The sequence below is a fragment of the Oncorhynchus keta genome, chromosome 34 (assembly GCF_023373465.1).
Source record: "Oncorhynchus keta strain PuntledgeMale-10-30-2019 chromosome 34, Oket_V2, whole genome shotgun sequence".
NCBI classification, from domain to species: Eukaryota; Metazoa; Chordata; class Actinopteri; order Salmoniformes; family Salmonidae; genus Oncorhynchus; species Oncorhynchus keta.
The window spans coordinates 33,199,399-33,224,421 of record NC_068454.1 but is presented as its reverse complement, the minus strand read 5'-3'; the positions used below and the strand labels follow the sequence as shown (position 1 = coordinate 33,224,421).

Genomic DNA, 25,023 nt, shown 5'->3' with positions numbered 1-25,023 from the left:
AGCCTCCATTGGTACAGTATAGGATGCCATTTGGGACGGGGCTACAGGCCGATGAGAAGTAGGTTTGTTGCTAACAATAAAAGCACTGACTAGCAGAAGTAAAAGAAAGCTGAGGCTCATTCAGGATGGCGCAACATTCTAGACTTTACAGATATGTCATATGCATTATATTTTACATTATCCCCTAATGTATATAATAATAATAATAATAATAATAATAATAAATGCCATTTAGCTGACGCTTTTATCCAAAGCGACTTACAGTCATGTGTGCATACATTCTACGTATGGGTGGTCCCGGGAATCGAACCCACTACCCTGGCGTTACAAGCGCCATGCTCTACCAACTGAGCCACAGAAGGACCAAGATATATATCACAGAGTAGCATGTCTGTTCTACACAATATAATTCTATATGAAGATTCTGCACGTTCTATAACATTGCAATCACTTGAACAGACCCCAAGGCTCTAAAATAACAGTACAAGATACAGCCTTGATGCAGGCATATCTTATCCGAGTGAGAAGTTCTTAACTCTCTAGGGTGCATCCAAAAAATGAGCAGCACAGCATATGTACAATAACATTTTAATTCCTTTGCATATCAAATGAACATAGTGTGTTCTATCACCCAGAAAGTCAGGTATATCTTTGCAGTGAGAGTTTAAAAGAAAGTGACACTCAATCTTTTCATTGGAGTCTGATGACAAGGACATTCATTTTCCAATTGGATCCGTTTTAGCAGTAGAGGCTGTATCTATTCCATGGTGGGTGGAGAGATCAATATTTTGAAATACAGCATTCTACTGACCCAGCAATATGATTAATACCGGGGGCTCCTGCTGAACAAGCACCTCTGAAGGCTGGTATTATGGAAAGGGGGATACCTAGTTAGTTGAAGGCATTCAGTTGTACAACTGAAATGTGTTTTCCGCATTTAACCCAACCCCTCTGAATCAGGGGTGCTGCCATAATCGACATCCATGTCTTCAGCACCCAGGGAAAGGTGGGTTAACTGCCTTGCTCAGGGGCAGAAAGACAAATTTTGACCTTGTCAGCTCGGGGATTCGACCTTTCGGTTACTGGCCCAACACTAACCACTGGGCTACCTGCTTTAGGCACATCATAATACATATTTTACAGATCATTATAAAACAGTCTACTTCAACAGACAAACAGCAGGACACTTAGCGCCTAACAGTCAACGGTTCGACGGCTGATATTAGTTATGGTCATCACTACACAGAACATACATGTAAAGACAGTGTGCATAATGTCCAAAATGGCACCCAATTCCCTATACAGTGCACTACGTTCGTCCAGGGCAAATTTGGGGTGCAACCACAATCTCTTGTAAAAGATTGTTTGGTTCCGTGGTTAAGTAAGCCAAGAACACATACAGACACACAGTCAGAGATAGGATCATTGAATTCACAATACTGTTTTTCTTTATTCATTATTGAAACCCTGAAGGAAGCCAGATAGAAAGGCAGTGGCCATTGTTTTGTGCCTCATCTTCCTCTAGCTCAGTCAGACACAGCCAGTTATAATACATCATGTTGAGGTAACAGGTACAGTAATAAATTATTAATTATTTTTTAAAAACACAAGAAATTCAGATCAATAATAAAAAAGTATCAAACATACTTGATACAATATCATTGATTTCTTCAGACCTCTTTTTTTGTAAAATACTGCCAAAGACACCATGTCTGTTGCTTCATACCCTGGGAAGTGGAACTTTCACTGTACCTCTGGGTGAAGTACAGCAGGATCACTCCAGGATTATGTTCAGTAGGTACCAGATGAAAATGTACTGAAACGTGGATTGATTACTTAGACTTCAATAAGAAATGTCAATTTTAGTTTTCCATTGCAAACTGTTTTTCTACAGTGTGCCCTACTGAACACAACCCAGGGCTGAGAGCATAAAACACAGGAGGTTGGTGGCACCTTAATTGGGGAGAACAGGCATGTTGTAATGGCTGGAACGGCATAGTATTAAATACATGGTTTCAGTGTGTTTGATGCCATTCCATATGCATCGTTCCAGCCATTATTATGAGCCGTCCTCCCCTCAGCAGCCTCCACTGGTATAAACTGTTCTGTCCAACCGACATGAGACAAGCAAATGAGCTACATGGTATTGACATAATTATGTTAAGCTCAGTTTTTCCACATTGAGTCCATTTCTATTACGTCTTCCCTTTCATCATTTGCAATTTTTCCACACATGCAGATATGAAAGTCAAAATCTATTCAAAGTGCAAAGGTACTTCATTCAAGGGCAAATTTCTAACCAGGGGTGTATTCATTACATTTTTCAATTGAAATAATTTACCATTTAAGAACCAAAACAAGTAAACTGAACAAAACAGGGAGGGACCTACCTGAATTTGTCCAATAGAAAGTCTAGTTTTCGTGCAAAGGTTTTCCGTTTGGAGTTTGCAACAGAATTGGCGTTATGAATACACCCCAGATGAACAAGCCCCAAAGTTTTTTTTGTTTAGTGCTTTAACAGTACAAGCCATTTCATAGGTATTAAATACTCCCTATCAGACAGAGAAATCTAACATATTGTTGCTTGGAGTAACTGATCCCCTAAAGCCAGATTCCCCACCAGAAAAATGTAAATAAAAAGTACTAACAGCCACATCCTCCCACTTCTCTTCAGGACCCCAAAGCCAAATCCTCTTATGCCTGTGGCTAGTGCAGATAGAATATACTTCATAATCGTCCTCTTTATCATTTCAGAATTTAACATTCAACACCATGGAGAACTTACAACCACAACACAACACAATCAGTTCATAGGTCCCTAACAACATCTAACGTCACATCTCCCCACCCAGGAGAATACCTTGATGTCCACCTCCACTTCCATGGAGAGCATCATCACTGCACTGTCTGGAAATCAGTCAGTTCATAAGGAGCTCTTCCGGGAGTGCTTTTTTCTGACCAATTAGGGGAAGCGGGCAGACAATGATGCCCCTGTAAGACCCCACTTGGCCATGCCTTGGAGTGAGGGATTTTCTTTGACACCGTAACAGTCAACAGTCAGTTCCTTATCTCCCCCAATTCCCCCTCCAGTTGTTGGTTACTGCCAGTCCGCAGTTCTCTCTAATATCATTGCTAGCAGAGGCGACACCATCACAAGATGACACAGTGGACTTTGTGAGAACCCGTAGATCGTTCTCCTCGCCACTTCTTCTTCTTCTTCTTCAGGCTCCTCTCTGGGATCTGCTGCCTGCACGGGAGGAAGAGAGAGAAAGACCGAGCAAAATAGAGAGAAGGGATGGGGGAGAAAGAGAGTGTAGGAAAAAAAAGAAAATTTGTAGGAAAGGAGGGTATGTAAAGGAAGGAGTAGACAAGAGAAGGACAGGACAAGAGAAGGGAGCGTGAGGGTTAAAAATCATATAGTCTTGCTGCTTGGCTAGAGGGCCTCAAAGTCTTTATGTGGTACTTTTTAAATGCCTGACAAACAGATGAGTGGGCCCTCCAGCAGGATATGACCACACCGAACATCAACACATACTGGATTCCTCTGAAATTACATGTCTGTTCATTCAGGACATAGCTATAGTTTTCCCCCAACCCTTTAACAGACTTTTGCTGGCATTCATGCCATATACAGTATATTTGCAAAGGGAAACCAAAATGGTGGTTCTCTATTATTCAAGCATGAATTGAATCCAATATAATGATCAAGCCTATACAATTCTTAAACATAGCCTTCGAGTCTAGTAGTTTGGCCGACCTTATAACCCTGACTAGTTCATGAAACGCCTTGTCCACATTCATAGGGGGATCCTTGGCACTTGTCTCAATGTACGTGATCTGTGAAAAAACAAACATATTGATCAAACATTCAGGAAAATGACATAGTACACAAGCAAAAAAATAAAAGTCTCCGTCTTTGCTAGTGCTACAAGGTATACACAAATACTAATGATGCTTTTCCAGCTCATAACAAGAGATGCGAATTTTGCAAGTAAAAACCAAATGCAAGCTTAGATCTGCAAACCCAATTTTATACACTCTTACACTGTTCTAAAACAGTAAATGCCAAGCTTGGCTATATTTGTGATTCCCCCCCACCCCCACCACAGAGCCTCCGTGCAATCTTTCCCCAGAGGCCTATATCACACTCTGTAGCTAACTGAGTCAGCATACCTGCCTGCCCTGCACCCAAAAACCTCTCCCAGGGACAGCAGCCCAGAACACACAGCCCATAGAACAACCCGTCACTGACAACAGCAGTGGGGAAAGGACTTCTACAGGTTCAACTATGGCCCAGACTTTTTCCTGACCATGAAAGACTAGCCAAAATTATCCATTCAGACTTAAGAGTACATTAATCAATTTGGACACTGTACTGCATCAAACAAGATATTCAAAACAAAGGATTGAGACATCAAGCTGCCCCACTCCTTGTCTGAGCTGACACTGTACTCACATTGTGTTTGGCAGCCATTTCCTGCCCCTGGTCGCTGGTGATTTTGCGGAGGTGAACCAAGTCCACCTTATTGGCCACCAGCACCATGGGGAAGGCCTCCCTGAAGGAGAGCAGAAGGAAAGAGAAGGACTTAAGAGCAGATGTATCTCATTCAACATAACATGTGTACAGTTACACCACTACACAGCTGACAACCTGACTGGAATGAAAACATTGGATGGGGAAGGACTTGTTTAACTTTGTCGTGAACAAGAGATACAAAAAAGAAAAGCATGTGTAGATGAACCCTTGAACAGTGAGAGTGTTAGAGGGAACACACAAAAGATTGCGGCAGACAACCCAGTCAGAGGCATTCGTTACAGTAGCAGCAGTCTCGTGTAGGTGTCTGGCCCACAAGGCACGCATCATTATCAAGAGCTGGGCCTCACCTGTCTTTGACCCTGAGGATGAGCTGGTGGAAGCGGTCCACATGTTCAAAGCTGGCCTTGTCTGTCACAGAGAACACTATGAGGAAGCCATCCCCAGTCCTCATGTACTGCTCCCTCATAGCACTGAACTCCTCTTGGCCTGCTGTATCCAGCACTGTGCAATTACACACATACAGGTACCAGTGTTACAGGTTTTACAAGACGCTACTGTGAATCAACTTCTTGCTTGTTTTCATATGGATAATTGGAAAAGCTACAAGCTATCAATTGCAAACAAATGCACATATTGTATAGGTCTAAATCTGAAACTATATGGGAATACTGTGCCACAACAGTATGTTTCATTAAAATCCTAAACATAATTGATAAAGGACACCAGCCCTTCCTAACCCAGAGAGACAGTGAGAAAATGTCTCCATACCGTCCAGGATGGCCCACTGTCCATCTATCTCTGTGTGTTTCAGGTAGGAGTCCTCAATGGTGGGGTCATAGTCAGACACAAAGATCTTCTGAAAGAACTGGATGGTGAGCGCGCTCTTCCCCACTCCACCATCCCCCACCACCACCAGCTTGTACGTGAGGAGGTTGTCGCTAGGCACCGCGCTGCTGGTTGCCATGGCGACAGGCGGCTGGCTATACCTGGAACACAGCAGGAGAGGGAGGGAGAGAGAGATGAGGAGTATGAGACTGCTGCTGCTAATTCATAGCCAGGGAGACCAGAGTACACAGAACCATGCATCACACCAGTCCCTCAGAGAGAAATCAGCTAGCTATCGACACCTCAGTCAATCTCAGCTAGAAGGGCTTGCCGAAAGTGCTGTAGTAAAGAATAGGAAAAGATGTATATAATGTGTGTAATAATACTGTAATAAACCAAACACCTGAGCAGCAGAGCCTTTTAGATATAAATGAGTTTACTGTGCATCACTGAGCTGGAGAAAACCCCCCTGGTCACTGATTGGCTATCTGTATGAGGAAGTGCCTTGCATAGCCAGCCAGTCAGTCAGTGGTGTAACGGCGAGACTCTCCCTCCCATTATGTAAGCTATTCCGTTTTCTCCTTATGAGACGGACAGAATAGCATGGGGCACCAACCACACTCCCAGCACCATTATGAGCAGGGGAGATACGGTCTAGACATATTGATTACTGTGCTTTGTAATTATGGCTTTCGGGAAAAAAAGAAAAGTCTGACTTCTCTGAAAGAATGGCCTCTAAAGGAACTGTGATGGTGCAATTTCACCAGCTTCCACAAAAACTACTCCAGATTCAGATTCACTGAACAGATTGGTTTAATATTCTGTTGCCTGACAACGTTTTCCCATCTCACACTTTATTTAAAATGACTGTTTTTCTACTGCGATTTAGTAAGAACCTGGTCCTTCAGAAACATGGACACATTACAGCAAATTCTTTCATGAACCCAATGCTGTATTGGCAAAAGGCAACAGCTTTCACAAGGCATGTCAAAAGCAACTAAGAGAGTGGTTGATAAACAAGGAAAAGCAAACTGAGGACAACTAGCTTGAAAAACAGCACAGACTGTGGTGGTGGTCATCCCAAACCATTAAAAGTGTTAGAACTTCCTCCAACAGCAGGATAGCGTGAGGGAATATGCTTGATTGTCTTAGAACATGCCCGACCTCAAGCTGCATAGGAGGACAGGCTAAGGATAGAGGACAGGCTGTGCATGCATTCAGAGAACACAGCCTTGGCTCAGCCCAGGCAGTGGGTAGAGAACATGGCAGTGGGCCGCAGGAAACAGCTGTCAGCTGGTGACGGCAGCACTGCCACCTTCCTGCTCAACACAATAGAGGGAAGGAAAGACATTTCCTTCCTCAAGCGGCCCAGTCAGAACCCTGGAGAAGGATATACTGTAGGAGCTCCCTGCCTCCCTCACGAGGGAACAGCTAGCTAGAGGGAACAGCCTGCACGCCCCAAAACATACTGTACCACTTCACCAGTCAGATGAAGGCCCCCAAAAAATTGTCACGTCATTGGTCTATGACTTGGGTGACTGGGCCTTTCTCTCTGCTTCCGCACGGCAAGCGGAGCGCCATGTCTAGGTCCAAAAGGCTCCTTAACAGCTTTTACACCTAAGCCATAAGACCGCTGAACAATTAATCAAACGGCCACCCACATGATTGCATTGACACCCCCTCACACTTTGTTTTTAACACTGCTGCTACTCACTGTTTATTATCTCAAAATGCATGTGGCCAATCAGTTGTGTTGTGACATGGTAGGGTTGGTATACAGAAGATAACCCTATTTGGTAAAAGTTCAGCCTCAGAGTTACCAGCCTCAGAAATTGCATCCCAAATAAATGATTCATAGAGTTCAAGTAAGACACATCTCAACATCAACTGTTCAGAGGAGACTGTGTGAGTCAGACCTTCATGGTCAAATTGCTGTAAAGAAACCACTACTAAAGTACACCAATAAGAAGGATAGACTTGCTTGGGCCAAGAAACACGAGCGAGACATTAAACCGGTGGAAATCTGTCCTTTGTTCAGACGAATCCAAATGTTAGAATTTTGGTTCCAACCGCGGTGTCTTTGTGAGACGCAGAATAGGTGAAGGGATGATCTCCACATGTGTGGTTCCTACTGAGAAGCATGGAGGAGGTGGTGTGATGGTGGGTGCTTTATTTAGAATTCAAGGCACACTTAACCAGCATGGCTACCACATCCCATCTGGTTTGTGCTTAATGGGACTATCATTTGTTTTCAACAGGACAATGATCCAACACACCTCCAGGCTGTGTAAGGGCTATTTGACCAAGGAGAGTGATGGAGTGCTGCATCAGATGAATGGCCTCCACAATCACCCAACCAGATTGAGATGGTTTGGAATGAGTTGGACCGCAGAGTGAAGGAAAAGCAGCCAACAAGTGCTCAGCATATGGGAACTCCTTCAAGACTGTTGAAAAAGCCTTCCAGGTGAAGCTGGTTGAGAGAAGGCCAAGCTTGTGCAAAGCTGTCATCATTGCAAAAGGTGGCTACATTTGTTTAACACACTTTGTTTCCTACATGATTCCATGTGTTATTTCACAGTTTTGATGTCTTCACTATTATTCTACAATGTAGAAAATAGTTTAAATATATCTTTATTTACTTATGTTTATTTAGTCAATATTTTCTTAACTATGTCTTGAACTGCATTGTTGGTTGAGGGCTTGTAAGTAAGCATTTCACAGTAAGGTCTACAACTGTTGTACTCGGTGCATGTCACATATAACATTTTATTTGAAGTACCGCTGATCACCCAATACATACCATTTCTTACCACTCAAGTCCAGCTCAGATCTGTCTCGCTCATCTAGGATTCTCACTTAGGTGCTGACTGGCTGAACAATGACCAAGTGAGTGCTGACTAATGCCCTATAGACAGGAAAACGTACCTAGATGTCCAGTAAAGGGCGTGTCATCATCACCCCTACTACTAGGGTGGGGTGCCAACTAAAGTCCTGTTGACTGTACATGAGGTCTCAAGATTCTGCATACAAATTAGTTCACTAGATTATGGGGCTTCATCTGTGATGACTCCGTGGCAGTGTGGAGCATCACACTCTTGTCATACCACCTCTGGGCAACTACCCTGCTTCTTTCACATCAACTGCAAGTGTACACAATCACATAATGACATCTCTGTACTGGACAGCTTTGTGCTCGGTACTCTAGACCACGTGTGTCAACTCATCATTTAATCTGATCAGAAATCATGGATAACATATTTTGCTACTAAAAGACTGACTGTACATAACTTGGTAAAGAGTAGGTTGTGGCTTAAGATAAGATGCCTCTTCAGTGAATCAACGTTGGCCTACCTCACCAGGCTGCGGTCAGTCAACTTTATGTTGTATTTCATACAGTAACACCTTGTGAGAGTTCTTTGGTTGACACGGCTCAATAAACATGCTTCTCTAAAACAAAAGAGTTCAAGCTGCTTTGATCAAGTTTAAATTAAAAATGCAGTACCTTCAGTGGCATTTGAACTTCTTTGATTGAATAACAAGTGAAAAAGCTTCACCATCATGCCACTCTTGTTGCAGAATTATCTGGTGATTTCACTAGGCTATTAATAGTCAGATGAATATGTGTAGCTATTATTGAAGGTTGCCTTATACATCAGCCTGTTACCGTGGTTACACCATGGCTATTCAGTCTGAAAGAAGTCACCCCAAAAAAAGATACAAGTCTACATGCCAGAATGTTAAATAAAATGATATTTTTAAAACTTCACCAGTTGTCCGTGCTGTTGGTCCCTTTGACGGCAAGAACAGGAGCTAAAATGTCCACAGGAAAGTCATATTAACCTGACTTCTTGGGGCACCAGTCTGTATATGGCTCTGTCAGCTTGTATTTCCGGTTTGCATTTTCAATCTCCTGATGCATTGCACGTGATGCACAATATGTAAACAATAGTAGAAGGTAACAGTTAGAGCATTGGGCCAGTAACCAAAAGGTCACTCGTTCGAATACACCAGCTGTCAAGGTGACAAATAAGGTGAAGTGTCTTACCCTTGAGCAAGACACTTAACCCTAATTTGCAAACAAACAGAACCATATACTGACCAGCAAATTGAAAATCAGGCTAATAACACTTCCCTGTGGATATTTTGTATCAGATCACCTCTGACATAAGGAACCAAATTAAAATCAGAACACAACAGGTAAAGTAAGTACAAATTAGGTTTATTCAACATTCTGACTTGTAATGGGACTGATTGGAAATGTTGAGCCTACATGTTAGAGACGAGAGTATAAGTCCTCCTTCCACTCAATTGGATTCTAAAAGGGACGAATATATTGAAGGCTGCATAATGGTGGGTGACCTCATCCTATGATGTGGAGCCTGAAGAATCCTTCAATAGAAATTCCGTAATGATTATAATGCATCTATTCATACATGCCTAGTTGAAAAGGCTCGTGTGAAGTATAAACATTGTAACAAAGTAGCTAAATGTATCAATAGCGTTTATTCTTGTGATGTTTCATTTCATTCCCTGCAAAGTATGATAATTCTAATGGAACGTAGATTAAACACTACTAGGCTACGGTTTACTTCCTCCCTGACAAAACTTGACAAGATTATTATCATGTTTTTAACTAAATCAGTGATGTATAGGAACTGCTGTAGAGTTACCGCCCTTGGATAAATGATTTTTGTTGCTTCTTGAATGTCAAATCTTTTAGAGAAGTTTGCTGCATCAAGCAATTTCCGCAAATGGAATATTGGCGTCCATTTCTTGAATCAGAGGCCCCTCATTATTACAATGTTGTAAGAATTTAAGTCCACAGTTAAATTGCAAAAACCCAAGTCAAATTAGATAAATATTTACCAAAGCATGGTACAAAACTTGATAAGATTTACCAAGAATGTTTACGTAGCTGCGATGTAGTGGCAGCCTAAAACGAACGACGACAATTTCAGCAATAACTTACCAATATTATATGATATCCGTTGCCGTGAAAGAACGCTCCAGCAACCACTTCACGCACAAATATTCCTCATCCCTCTCTCTGTCCGTTACCTCAAATCATTGCCATCATTTTACCTTCGTGACCGGAATGCGCCTCACATAACCGCGATGCAATCCGCTATGTAGCAAATCTTTATATTGCAACAGCTGATACTAAAAATAGAACGGCCTCATAGGGGTGGACACTTGTTGGTTAAAAATGTTTTCCTTCTTCATCATGTCATGACTGAAATAAAAATGTAGTCTACATGTAAAATACTTTAAGCCTTCTCAAGAATATACTTTTTTTGTTCTTAACCCAAAATCAGTTGATTTGTTTTTTGGAATGCCCCTTTTTGAGAAAGTGGACTGTTCCGTTTTGTCGACGCCCCCCAGACTGGTTTAAAGACATACTTTTGTCTAAATCAGGAATGGGCCCCAAAATATGTTTGTCTCTGCCCCATGGCAAAATGAGTAATTATTTGAAATTAGTTATAAACTACAAAATCTTCTCTCAGTTATATAATTACTACATTGTTTCTCCGACCCATGTCAAAATGTGTAGAATTGCATGAAATTAACTTAAAAAAAAAAAAAAGTTCTCTCCACTGTCAAGAGGTGGGCCGCTAAAATGTTTTACTCGCAAGTTTCTCTTTGGGCTAGGGTATGCACGGATGTGGGTACGCAGACCGGCAAGCCACTGCTACCCCTTATGATGTGTTCAGATTTTTTTTATGGCCCCCACCCTCATCAAAGTTACCCATCCCTGGTCTAAATTCTAAGGTGGAGTCTCTGAGTAGGACATTTATAATGAACATCAATATAGCTTTTGTAATTATTTTATTGACCATGAGACTTGATCAGTGGCAATTACAATCAGTAGTCTATTTCATTCTATTTATATGGTGCACCCATCACTAAATTCATGAATTATAGCCTATGGCTCAACTAAAGATCTCTCATAATGCATCACATGAAATGTATCAAATGAATCATATGTGACTCTGATTGCACTGATCATGAAACAGATAATAGAGGTACATGTATACTTCCTATTTAAAAGGCAAAATAGACTTTCTGCCTAAATAGCCTGCTTGACAAAAACGGGGTTTCAGCTGGAATAGAGGTCAGGTGATAGGATCAGATTAATCAAGTGTGTGTGTGTGTGTGTGTGTGTGTGTGTGTGTGTGTGTGTGTGTGTGTGTGTGTGTGTGTGTGTGTGTGTGTGTGTGTGTGTGTGTGTGTGTGTGTGTGTGTGTGTGTGTGTGTGTGTGTGTGTTTCTGCGCATGTGCACATATGCATGTGTGTGTTTGTGTGAGGTGGCAGTAAACTAGAACAGATACAATTTATTATGATATTTTTATCTCCATACTTCCTCTAAACAACATCTATACTGAACAAAAATATAAATGCAACATGCAACAATTTCAACGATTTTACAGAGTTACAGTTCATGTAAGGAAATCAGTCAATTGAAATAAATACATTTGGCCCTAATCTATGGATTTCACATGACTGGGCAGATCCACAACCATGGGTGGGCCTGGGAGAGCATAGGCCCACCCACTTAGGAGCCAGGGTCACCAACTTGGGAGCCAGGCCCAGCCAATCAGAATTAGTTTTTACCCACAAAAGGGCTTTATTACAGACATAAATACTCCTCAGTTTCATCAGCTGACCGAGGTGTCTGGTCTCAGACAATCCCACAGGTGAAGAACCCGGATGTAGTTGGATGAATTGCCAAGTTCTCTAAAACGATATTGGATGTGGCGTATGGTAGAGAAATTAACATAACATTCTCTGGCAACAACTCTGGTGGACATTCCGGCAGTCAGCATGCCAAATGCATGCTCACTCAAAACTTGAGACATCTGTGGCATTGTGTTGTGTGAAAAAACTGCACATAACATTTTTAGGGTGGCCTTTTATTGTCCCCAGCACAAGGATCAGCTGTGTAATTATCATTCTGTTTAATCAACTTCTTGATATGCATAACACATGTCAGAAGGATGGATTATCTTGGCAAAGGAGAAATGCTCACTAACACAGAGGTAAATACATTTGTGCACAAAATTTGAGAGAAATAAGCTTTTTCTGAGTATGGAACAGTTTGGGGATCTTTTATTTCAGCTCATGAAACATGGAACCAACACTTTACATGGTGCGTTTCTATTTTTGTTCAGTGTATATTGATTCTACAGATACATACAGACTGGTCCCTTTCTCCTTGAGAGAGAAAGAGAGCGAGGCTAGCTAGATATGGGTCTGTTCTACCATGAGGACAGCCACTCTTGTGTTCCTCTGTGTACCATATTCATGTGCCTAGGCTGGGCAATTACAATCTCACCCCCTGCATTGTTTTATATTGTGTCCACTACATGAAAAACAAACAAAGCCCGAGGTGAACAAGATGTGGGAACATAAGCACCCTAAACCTTGGGAATACTGATTGGAGATCAGATGATGTTCCTGCCACTGTTCACACTGTAACACATACTATATTTTACTCACAATTCTGTTGAGTGGTGTGCATTTATAATGTTAGTTGATCTTTAATTTTAGAGCTGTTGAAATTGCAGTAATTGTTTCTTACAACAAAAACATACACCAATATCACAATAGATATGGTCAGATATTGTCATGTTTACAAACATGCTTTTCTCAGAGAAGGCCAACATGAGCTGGTCTTCAACGAGAAATCACTGAAAATATATTTTATTAATTTTTATCTTAAAAGTCCATGGAGCTTCACCTTCTTAGGGCTCAACTGTAACACACACACACACACACACACACACACACACACACACACACACACACACACACACACACACACACACACACACACACACACACACACACACACACACACACACACACACACACAGATTTGTACCATTAAGTGGTTATTAATGGTGGGGTGCAGACCTGTGGCAGGGAAGGTGGCAGCGATAGGTTCAATGTGATTGTGAATAATCTGATAGGGTAAGGGTGCTGTGCTGCTTGATATCAGGATTGGCTTCATAAATAAGTCATACATTAGATGCTGTTGCTGACTTTTACATGACTCATTACAGTGGCTAATGGGCATGAAATGAAATGGACAGCTCTCTCTCTCCCTCTCTTGCTGTGTGCAGCGGTTCCTGGAACATCTCATATTGATGTTCTTTAGTTAAGAGGGAGGGGGGGGCTCACTCAAGCCTCCCCTCCCTTCCCTCAGCATGGTGAATTGCGTTAGTGCTTGTCAGGCGTACCGGAAACAAATGATCTATTCAACACTTACTGTTTTCCAGTAAACTGCCATTCCCCTTTATTCTTATGTAATTATGAGTAGATACACTGAGTGTACAAAACATTAAGAACACCTTCATAATGTCTTCCTTTTGCTCTCAGAACAGCCTCAATTCGTCAGGGCATGGACTCTATAAGGTGTTGAAAGCGTTCCACAGGGATGCTGGTCCATGTTGACTCCAATACTTTCCACAGTTGTGTCAAGTTGGCTGGGTGACAGACCATTCTTGAAAAACGGGAAACCGAAAAACCCAGCAGTTTTGCAGTTCTTGACACAAACCGGTGCACCTACCTCCATACCCTGTTCAAAGGTATTTAAATATTTTGTCTTCCCCATTCACCCTCTGAATGGCTCACATACACACAATCCATGTCTCAATTGTCTCAAGGCGTAAAAATCCTTCTTTAACCTGTCTCCTCCCCTTCATCTACACTGGTTGAAGTGGATTTAACAAGTAACATCAATAAGGGATCATAGCTTTCAGCTGGATTCACCTGGTCCGTCTATGCCATGGAAAGAGCAGGTGTTTTAATGTTTTGCATACTCAGTGTACAATAGCAGGATACTACACCCTTCTCTATCCTCGAAAGAGATTTTGGTCATAAAAACATTTTGGAAAATGAATAAAAAACATAAACAATAATCCCTCAGATAGCTCTGGTACTGGGAACCCATGTTCGGAACAACATCATGAAAAGACAGAGACTAAAGAGGTCTTGGAAACCTCAAAGAATGGTTTCCCTGTTTAACGAATGGACAAGTTCACTACAGACTGTAAATTATTTGGAGGCAATCATGTTCAAAGGGCGCTAGATTGACCAATTGATCTTCACTCAAACTGATTGATTGCTCAACCGATGAAGCAAGAGGTGATCTTAATTTGATTATTGATTTAAATTTGACATAAGTTTGTGTGAGGGACATATTTCTGAGACTGTGCTTACTTACAAAATTGTATTGATTTTAACAACATGACCCTTTGGACAAATCATGCTTTATTTAGGTGATATTTTCAAGTACCCCTGACTGCAGTGTGCAGTTCGGGACGGAGTCAAACATTTGACTCCACTCAAATTTAGTGTTTTTTTTGTCCATCTAAGGTTTGACAGTCACACACTGGAAGCAAACACACACGTTTGTGCAAATCACACGTTGAATACAAACGTATTTCATTTTTGAAGATTGTAAGAAATATTATATAAAGTGGTACCAGCACATGTGTTGTAACACTTTTTGCTTCTTGCTATATTTGAGACAAGCTACTGATATTGTTCCAGTGAACAACAGACTTGTTACGTATGTCATGTACTGTTAAAATTGTGTTGATAAATGTTATAACTTTGTAATTATATTATTTAATTGAGTATATACATACAGTTACTACCTATCCTGATTTATAATGCTATTTGCTTTCCTCATGAGAATGGAGACAGACTATACCATATAGACATACTGACAAGCTGAATGTGCTTTGTACATGAAGTTATACCAGCTCCAGTACAGAGATCAGAGACTCGGGTGACTTCAACATCATCTTTACTAAACAACATAACACAATTAACAACTGAAACAATTAACACAGCAGACAAAAACAAGGTTTGACCACTGAAAAATGGCTTCACTCCTGCTCCTCAAGAGGCAAAGACAGTCATTTTCTTTTTGTCAACTGCCTCCACACAGAACTTCTCATAATCTCTCTGTAACTGGAACGGGAACATGAATGGTTCCTTGAGGAGAATATTTTCCTCTTCACCCGCTCTTCACCGTAGTTCTTTAAGGGTTGTAATGCGGTCTTCCCCGTCCATCCCAATTACACTAGGGAGGGAAACAGTGCCTTTAAATGTTTGGCACTCGCACCACCTTGCTGCCTCTAGGGTGTCCCTTAGAAGAACATCTGCTTCCTTGAAGAAAAAAGAAGAATAAATATTAATAGTGCTTCATTGGGCGATCAAGACAAATTACACCCCACTTTCACAATACCACTATGCAAACAAAAGCCACTATTACTAAAGGGGTTTTCAGTGATATCTAGAACTACTCAATACGTCATTCAAATGATCTGTTTGGTAGTATTTGGCATGAGAGGGTGAGTAGGCTATTAAGAAGGAAAACATGAACTGAGAGCTCTAATTTTCAACTTTATAGTAGCCTAAGTACTTCAGTAAGCACAGCATATTTTCAGAATGATATGTTCTCACCTGTAATGCATTCCTTATCATCAGGCATAAGTGCAGAGACAGGATTATGTGGTCATCAAAGTTGTGGACACCATCCTCCAACTCCTGGTACCTGTAGATCATGCCACAGTTCAGGCATGACCTTCTGTAGGTTGATATGCCTAAAAAGAAAATTCAACGAAAGGTGTTAAATATTCTATGCATGCCTTTTGAGACTAATATAATTTTTTCTTCTATTTTTCATTGTATGTGGGAATCATGTACTGTTTGATCATAAGGATGTTAGAAGTTAGAATCAATGAAAGAACTAGAATATTACTGACCTTCAACTACACCTGTGGTCGTCAGAATCCTCCCTTTTGCAGTGATCAGTAGAGGGTCACTGAGCACGTAATCACACTCCTTGCATCTGGCCTCTTTTGGGATCAGGTGCTTCGGAAAGCCACTCGATATCTTTCCATCTCTTGACTGTTGATTGACAGCCTGGGGGAGTTCAGCAGGTAGTTTTGTATTTGTCATGAGGTAGTTGACCATCCGTGCTACACCTTTATCATCTGGTGGATAATTCTCCTCTTTCGCTTCACTTGTATCCTGTTCTGTGGTGTGCTGTGGTGGAAGGTTTCTCTCTTCTGTGGTTTTCACCCTCCTAAAAAGTTGCCTTTTTGTTACAAAGAGGTGCCATTTATCAATTGCTTTGTGTATGCGAGAATGTCTTGCTTTTGAACAAGGACAATGCCAGCTGTTCTGCTTACTATCATAAGCTGTCACAACCCTTCCAAGCCTACTATAATAAGACAGTTTCAGCTCGTACACCAAAATGTGAATTTTTGTCGATGGTCCACCAAACATCAGCTGGACAGACAGGGGCACACCCTCAGTATCTGCCTCTCGTTGATGCCTAGCGCTCCTCACAAAACCATTTATTCTTGGCCATTGTCACCAAGGCCTCCTCTGTCAAAGTCACTGTTGTGTTGCCTGCACGTGGGCAGTACAATAAGGAACGTATATGCTGACATTCAAAAGGCAGCATCCTACACCTTAAAGCAAAGTCAGCATTGGGACGACATTGGTCAACTTCACACCTCAATTTCTGTGTGGGTCCCCAATCATTTTTCACAACATGTATGGATGTTTCTGGACCAGGAAATATATTTTTGACTCCAAACACACCATTTCTCACATTAATGCGCTCACATGCCAAAAATATTTCCTTGGACACCATTTCAAAGCAATGTGTATGCTTTCTTCGTAAAAGTGTTGAAGTTTTTCTTATTTAACTTCAGTTTGCAGTGTGGACAAGTTACAATGACTTTTCTTGAGTTGCCATGTATGTTGGGACCAGGTGATTTAGGGAGCCGTATCTGAGGTATATGGAATGCAGTGGATGCTACTAGTTGTTCTTTAAGGGCCTCTGGGTGCTCTTGGGGGACATCTGGGTGCTCTTGAGGGGCCTCTGGGGACTGTTTAAGGACCTCTAGGTGCTCTTGAGGGGCCACTGGATGCTGATGGTATGTCATGTGCTTCAGAAACTGTGCTCTGTTGATTATTGATGCCGTGCAATAACAACAATGAATGTGTGTCACATTTCTACAACTGAAGCCACACCTTATGATTGTGAACTCTGAAAGAAAGGAATAACAGTAAAGTAACAAGTTATAAAATTAAACTAAATACACTGATGTAACTGAAAAAATAGGGCAAATCAAAAAACGTGAACGCCAAATATATTCAATAAACAAAGAAAGAAATATTACCTCTGTGCCTCACTGAAGCATGACCTTTGATGTGGTTGTTGACCATAGCCTTATACGTGCAGAGAGGGGGCAGTAATGAAGTTGACTGCTGCAGCATTTTTCAATTTTGGGACTCTCGCCCTCCAATAGCACACTAATGTGTCTCTATACATCAAAGAAAATAAGCATAGATATAAAACGCATGATAATTAGAAAGGCATAAAATAAGCAATAGGCATTTAATTTCATTATTGTATATACTATGTGTAGGCTGTGTAGACTCGCTATGTGTAACTTAGGGAATGGCCGTCTGCATCAACGATGCACATTTAGAGCCAGCCAACCACAACAAGGCATACATTGAAGAAACACAGACAATCCACGATCAAATCGATTACATAACTGTACATGTAAACCAAGGCTTACTGCTCATGAAGGCAAATTTGTCCAAATAAGATTCATTGTAAGCAATTTGCTAGCTCATGTGCAAATGGGTGCAAAGTAACACTATGCTAACATCGGTCCGGTAGTTGGTTATATAAAATAATACCATTGCACTAGTATAACATGAATATTACAAAGCACATTATGCATAATGACCGCCTCACTTCCATGGTTTATATTTTATCCATGTAGGTTAGGTTCAATTAAGATTTGCGTTCGTTGACGTTGATACCTTTGAAGTGAACCTCAACTTGGGTGACCTTGAAGGAGACGGGGAGGGTTCGGGTTAAACGCATTTGACTCCGCCCACATTGAGTCCGCCACCGAACTGTAGTCAGGGGCTTCTCGATATTTTATTGATTTGTTTGTGTTTCAAGTTAGACCCATAATAACCCATGATGTTCAGTAACTTTCCCAACACCTGTAAGCGTTCTACATACATTGGTGTGCATAATATTTCTCGACTGCATTAAATGATTAGTCAGATCATTAGCAGTAGGATTTAGATTAGTCAAAAGCTTTCCATCAACTGGTGTTTTGACCTTTTGATGTAGGCTACAAACATCCAACTGAAAAGTAAAGGCTTAATAGATACAGAAAATCCATAGTCAAATTAGGGAGAGCTCCAAAGGTTACCACTAGCCTCCCCTGGATAATTCTAATCTCAATTTGACACACTGAATTTGACACCCTTCACAATAACACCATTTAACAGCCTTTACATTTGTCACCGTGGCAGCCAGAGCTTGTTTCGCCGATCATTAAAATCAGTGGAGGCTGCTGAGGGGAGGACAGCTCATAATAACGGCTGTAATGGAGTCAATGAAATGGTATCATACACATCAAAGACGTGGTCTCCATATGGTTGACACCACTCCATTGACTCCATTCCAGCCGTTATTATGAGCTGTCCTCCCCTCAGCAGCCCCCACTGTTAAAATACATCTTACTCCATCTGCCCTGCTCGAATGTGCTCCCTGTTGCTTAGTGACCTCGTTCAGTTTAATGAAAAGGGGATTATGAGAAAGATGTGGTCTTAAGGTGATCTGGTGTCCATATTAATGTTGGCCTGGTAGACTAGAAAGAGGCTGTAATGTAGAGCTCTGGTCTTAAAACCACTGGAGCAAAGAGCAAGGTAAAGATCTAGAGACCTTTGTGTGAGGAACACAAAAACCATTCTAATACCAGCAAGCTTAATGGGAATGGGTAACCTGCTTCTTTTGACTGTTCCCTTTTCAAGGGACGGGAGATTCCCACATTGCTGCTAGTGCCAGTTGCCATGGAGACAGAGGCGCTTTCTCTCTTGGAGTGGATCATAGCCTCTTGCTCTTTTTGTGTAGATACACTACCGTTCAAAAGTTTGGGGTCACTAAGAAATGTCCTTGTTTTTTAAAGAAAAGCACATTTGTTTGTCCATTAAAACAACATCAAATTTATCAGAAATACAGTGTAGATATTGTTAATGTTATAAATGACTATTGTAGCTGGAAACGGCAGATTTTTTATCGAATATATTCATAGGTGTACAGAGGCCCATTATCAGAAACCATCACTCCTGTGTTCCAATGGCACATTGTGTTAGCTAATCCAATTTGATCATTTTAAAAGGCTAATTGATCATTAGAAAACCTTTTTGCAATTATGTTAGCACAGCTGAAAACTGTTGTCCTGATTAAAGAAGCAATAAAACGGGCCTTCTTTAGACAAGTTGAGTATCTGGAGCATCAGCATTTGTGGGTTTGATTACAGGCTCAAAATGGCGAGAAACAAAGAACTTTCTTCTGAAACTCGTCAGTCTATTCTTGTTATGAGAAATTAAGGTTATTCCATTGCCAAGGAATTGCCAAGGAACTGAAGATATTGTACAACACTGTGTACTACTCCCTTCACAGAACAGCGCTAACTGTCTCTAACCAGAATAGAAAGAGGAGTGGGAGGCCCCGGTGCACAACTGAGCAAGAGGAGAAGTACATTAGAGTGTCTAGTTTGAGAAATAGACACCTCACAAGTCCTCAACTGGCAGCTTCATTAAATAGTGCCCGCAAAACACCAGTCTCAACATCAACAGTGAAGAGGTGACTCCGGGATGCTGGCCTACTAGGCAGAGTTGCAAATAAAAAGTAATATCTCAGACTGGCCGATAAAAATAAAAGATTAAAAAGAACACAGACACTGGACAGAGGAACTCTGCCTAGAAGGCCAACATCCCGGAGTTGCCTCTTCACTGTTGACGTTGAGACTGGTGTCCTGCAGGTACTATTTCTTGAAGATGCCAGTTGAGGACATGTAAGGCCAATTTGTTTCTGTAACATTTTGGTACGTGATCTCTTTTTTAGAAAATGTCAGACATAGAAGGGTATCATAAAACTAGATTTTCATATTGTACTAAGTCATGTATTTTCATTATATCACATCCACTTAATGACAGATTAGTGTCTATCCGACTCATTGGAGTGAAACCTATTGTTATTTTTAGATTTGGTCAAATAACAAAAAAATAATGGCACTGATTGGCCTATAGGTGGCTTGTTATAAGCAGTCTCACTTAAACCCTCATATCCACCTCTCCATTTGACTTAATGATTTGAAACGTTTTATGTGGTTGTCTTTCTACATGCTGAACAAATTTGCCTCAAGGACCCATAAGATATATGTTCCTCCATCGTGGACATTTTTGAAAAATGTTGAAAAACTTCTGAAACAAATGTTGTATGTTGTCACACCCTGATCTGTTTCACCCGTCTTTGTGATTGTCTCCACCCCCTCCAGGTGTCGCTCATCTTCCCCATTATCCCCTGTGTATTTATACCTATGTTCTATGTTTGTCTGTTGCCAGTTTATCTTGTTTGTCAAGTCAACCAACTCCTGCTTTTCCCAGTGTCTCTTTTTCTTGCCCTCCTAGTTTTGACCCTTGCCTGTCCTAACTCTGAGCCCGCCTGCCTGACCCAAAGCCTGCCTGCCGACCTGTATCTTTGCCCCACTTCTGGATTATTGACCTCTATCTACCCTGACCCTGAGCCTGCCTGCCGTTCAGTACCGTTGCCCCACCTCTGGTTTACTGACCCCTGCATGCCTTGACCTGTCTATTGCCTGCCCCTGTCGGATTATTAAACCATTTGTTTACTTGACGTTGTCTACATCTGGGTCTTACCTTCATACCTGATATATGTAGGCCCATGGTACATATTTTAACTTTGTTTGAGAAAAGCTAAGAGATTGGTTAAGATGACTGAATTATTAATAAATAAGATTGTACATGTTCATTTAAATCCTTTGTAAATCCACTTCATAACGGCCTATCAACTTGAAACGTTTTAGGGTCATCAAACACAAAAGGATGTGGACACCTGCTTGTTGAACATCTCATTCCAAAATCATGGGCATTAATATGGAGTTGGTCCCCCCTTTGCTGCAATAACAGCCTCTACTCCTCTGGGAAGGCTTTCCACTAGATGTTTGAACATTGCTGGGGGGACTTGATTCCATTCAGCCACAAGAGCATTAGTGAGGTCGGGCACCCACTTTGAGTGATTATGCCTGGCTCGCAGTCGGTGTTCCAATTCATCCCAAAGGTGTTCAATGGGGTTGAGGTCAGCGCTCTGTGCAGGCCAGTCAAGTTCTTCCACACCAAGCTAACACCACTCCAGCCAACGCTTGGCATTGTGCATGGTGATCTTAGGCTCGTGTGCGGCTGCTCGGCCAAGGAAACCCATTTCATGAAGCTCCCGACGCATAGATATTGTGCTGATGTTGCTTCCAGAGGGCATAAAATAATCAAAAACATCTTCTCATGGACAAAGTCAGATTCACTCCGAATTTGGTCTTTGGATTCATCACAATAGTTCCAACAGACTTTAAGAAAATAACGTTGATGCATTCAAAAATGGGCACACTATACTTCGATAATATGCTAAAATACTTATTATCATGAATTATAGGATCAAATGTAGGCCCATGGTAGATGTTTTAACTTGGTTTGAGAAAAGCTATGGGATGAGTTATTTGCAAATATCATATTTTTACATTTAAACTACTTTAAATCCACTCCACAGTTGCCTATCAACTTAAAACATATCAGCGCTATCATGGACGTCCCTAAAATGAACCACACTGAATATGGTATTGATACCTATAAAAAACAAGGAAACTATAAAGCACTCATTCTTTGCATATTTAACGCTAATGGTCAAAATCATCTTCTCCTCATGAACCATACATCATATTCACTCCAGATGTTGTATTTAGATTCATGATTGCACATAAAGAAGATAGTTCCTACATGATAGAGCGCTTGCTTTGATATCCAACTGATCTTGTGTCCTTTATGTCATCCTGTGAACCCCGTTCATTGCTTCTCACAGCTATATTTTTAAATAGCATTTTCTGCATTCTCCAACAACACCATTGAAATGTAATAACAGTTCGTAGGCATTTTGACACGTTTTAAGCTCTTCCAAGGAGCACATCATTACAGCTCAGGGCCTGAATCCCCATTCCTACACTAATCAATGTTTTTCTGTCAGTAATAATGCATGAGAAGAGTGATATACACACCATAATTACCCAAAAGTCTTATGCTGGTGAAACCCCAGATTTTTTTTGAGCGCAGGCCAGTAATCCAGCATTCTCTATCCATCACATTCACAATGCCAGGTTTATACATTTTCTCTGCAGTTCACGTGCACTCAAGGACACACACACACAGGTTTATACATGTTCTCTGCAGTTCACATGCATTCAAGGACGACACACACACACACTGTTACGTTCCCCAGTTTATGTGTTGTAGTTTGTGTATTTTCATGTGTTTATTTCAGGAAATGGCTTCCTGAAATCCCTCAAGCAGCTGATTAGTCGACTCCATGGCTAATTGGAGAGCTGACCCCACCCCCTCGTCAAGACTCAGCTGTCTCCAGTTACACATTCATTCTGAAGCTATATAAAAGCCAGTGTTCTGTTCAGGAGGGAGAGTTTTGCTGGGAGGTCATTGCAGAGATTTTGCTAGAGGTTGATTTTGCTAGAGGTTGATTTTGCTAGAGGTTGATTTTGCTAGAGGTTGATTTTGCTAGAGGTTGATTTTGCTAGAGGTTGATTTTGTTGGGAGGTCATTGCAGAGATTTTGCTAGAGAGATTTACTAGAGATTTTCTGAGAGGTCATTGCAGAGAGTTGGTATGTTCTGTGAGTTTGTTGCTCAGATAGAGCTTATTTGATGTCCTTTGTTTCTTAGTTTGTTTGAGAAATGATTTGTTCTCCTGTTTCATTTGTTCCCAGGGGGGAAGGGGAAGGCACCTAGGGAGTGCTTAGGCAAGAGGCCCGCGGGCATACATATACCCGTAGCATATTCGCTGTCTAGGCACACTAGGTAAGACCTGGGCGGACCACCCCCTGTATTTTGGTTAGGACACCAGGTGGTGCTAAATTAGGTAAGTAGTGGGTAGGCAGGTAAGATAGGAGAGGGTGGGCTTTGAGATTTACTTTCTTTGCTTTGGTTCCGTCCAGCCCCTTTTCCCCATACTACCGTGTAAAGGAATAAAGTCCTTGTAAACGGTACCACATTCTGCCTGTTGTCATTCTTACTTGCACCTACAGTCCATACCTTTTTCACTTCACGGAGAGTTTAGTTGTAGCAGGGTGTTGCGTTCCCTCTTCATAGAGGCGTGCTTAACACACACACACACACACACTTCAATAAAGACTTCAGCCCCCCATGCATGCCATTGACTGTTCTCGGTGCTACTGTCAAGTAAGCGATACAGCATCAGGTCTCGGACCAACAGGCTCCGAGACAACTTCTGTCTCCAAGAAATTAGACTTTTGAATAGCTAATCAAAATCAAATTTTATTTGTCACATACACATGGTTAGCAGATGTTAATGCGAGTGTAGCGAAATGCTTGTGATACAAAATGGTGCATCAACGGACTATCTGTGCAGACTTTCTGACAATCTGAGCTCAATGTACACTCACAGCAGGTCTCTATCAACACGCACACACCCACATCACATATCGCTGCACATTGATGTGGTTTTGGTAGTGCCTGTAGGCAGACTCCACGCTGTACATAGGACCCCACAGCCACTAGGGGGTCGTAAATCAGTCGGGGTCTCAACTTGATTTAGAAATTTGCTAGTGCATCAGCAGTTTTTCTCCTGTCAGTCACTGACAGTCACATAATTAGCCCATGTCAGCTAACATTTGATAAGATTGGTAGGTAAGTTAGTATAGCCAGCTATCTAAACCTTGGGTGGTTGAATTAGCTATCGGGCACGAATGACATGTGCCCAAATCTCTCTTAGGCCCCCGAAAGGCTAGTGGTAGGTCTGGGTATTGGTACCCCTTGTATATAGCTTAGTTATTGTGTGTTCTTGTATGTTTTGTTTCTGATAATAAAAAAAAGTAATCTGCATCGTTGGGAAAGAGCTAATAAGGTCACCTGTTGTGTTCGGCGCATGTGACAAATCAAGTTTGATTTGATTTACACACACACACACACACCAAACAGAGTAATATGTCTAATTTATAACAGGCCCTATGAGAATACTTAACAAATGCAACCCTCCTTCCTTGAGGGTGAGATCACTGATCAGGTTTTACTGGGTAATAACTGCGTTTACTTACTGGTCTTTGAGGCCGGTAATTTTGCTTTCACTTACTGCACATAATGCAGAGGTAGAGGCAAAGTATGCCTCCTCGTGGTGAAGTTTGTTAGCTCGACTCGTATAAAAAAATATTCCAGCAGACTATGATAAACGTGAATTATAAAAAATAGGCTATTTTACCCTTATGCAGTGTTTGATATTATTACAGCTTTAACACACTACTGCATTTAGTAAATTAGTGATGAGGTATTAACGTAAAACTGTCGTAAAACGTGCTGCAAACTGCTTTACTTCGTTTTGCTTAACTTTGGTCCTGCAGCCCTTGCATAGATCTATATGGCATGTGAGTTATCTTGTGAAAGCTTTATAAAATGTAACATTATCTGTTAATTCAGTATATTTGAGTTCATATAAAAGAGTGCGTTGTA

The 25,023-nt window shown here is 41.3% G+C and overlaps 2 protein-coding genes across 3 annotated transcripts; both read right to left on the bottom strand.

Annotated features, from left to right (window-relative positions):
* Nucleotides 1–1,425: 1,425 nt before the first annotated feature.
* On the bottom strand, nt 1,426–10,674 carry LOC118366973 (ras-related protein M-Ras-like). Its single transcript, XM_035749854.2, has 6 exons — nt 10,332–10,674; nt 5,306–5,523; nt 4,885–5,038; nt 4,457–4,556; nt 3,758–3,837; nt 1,426–3,247 (listed from the first exon to the last, which is right to left on the bottom strand). Exons 2-6 carry the CDS (start codon nt 5,499–5,501, stop codon nt 3,151–3,153), a joined length of 627 nt encoding a protein of 208 aa, XP_035605747.1. The 5' UTR covers nt 5,502–5,523; nt 10,332–10,674; the 3' UTR covers nt 1,426–3,150.
* A 4,486-nt stretch (nt 10,675–15,160) lies between these two features.
* On the bottom strand, nt 15,161–24,822 carry LOC118366972 (uncharacterized). Of its 2 annotated transcripts, XM_035749852.2 has the most exons (6): nt 24,615–24,822; nt 17,573–17,716; nt 17,424–17,439; nt 16,142–16,464; nt 15,840–15,979; nt 15,161–15,542 (listed from the first exon to the last, which is right to left on the bottom strand). In XM_035749852.2, the coding sequence occupies exons 2-6, from the start codon at nt 17,667–17,669 to the stop codon at nt 15,402–15,404; spliced, it is 717 nt and encodes a 238-aa protein (XP_035605745.1). In that variant the 5' UTR covers nt 17,670–17,716; nt 24,615–24,822; the 3' UTR covers nt 15,161–15,401. The 2 variants fall into 2 exon arrangements, with proteins under 2 accessions (XP_035605745.1, XP_052349684.1); XM_052493724.1 differs by having other exon boundaries at nt 16,142–17,439; nt 24,615–24,818.
* Nucleotides 24,823–25,023: the final 201 nt, after the last annotated feature.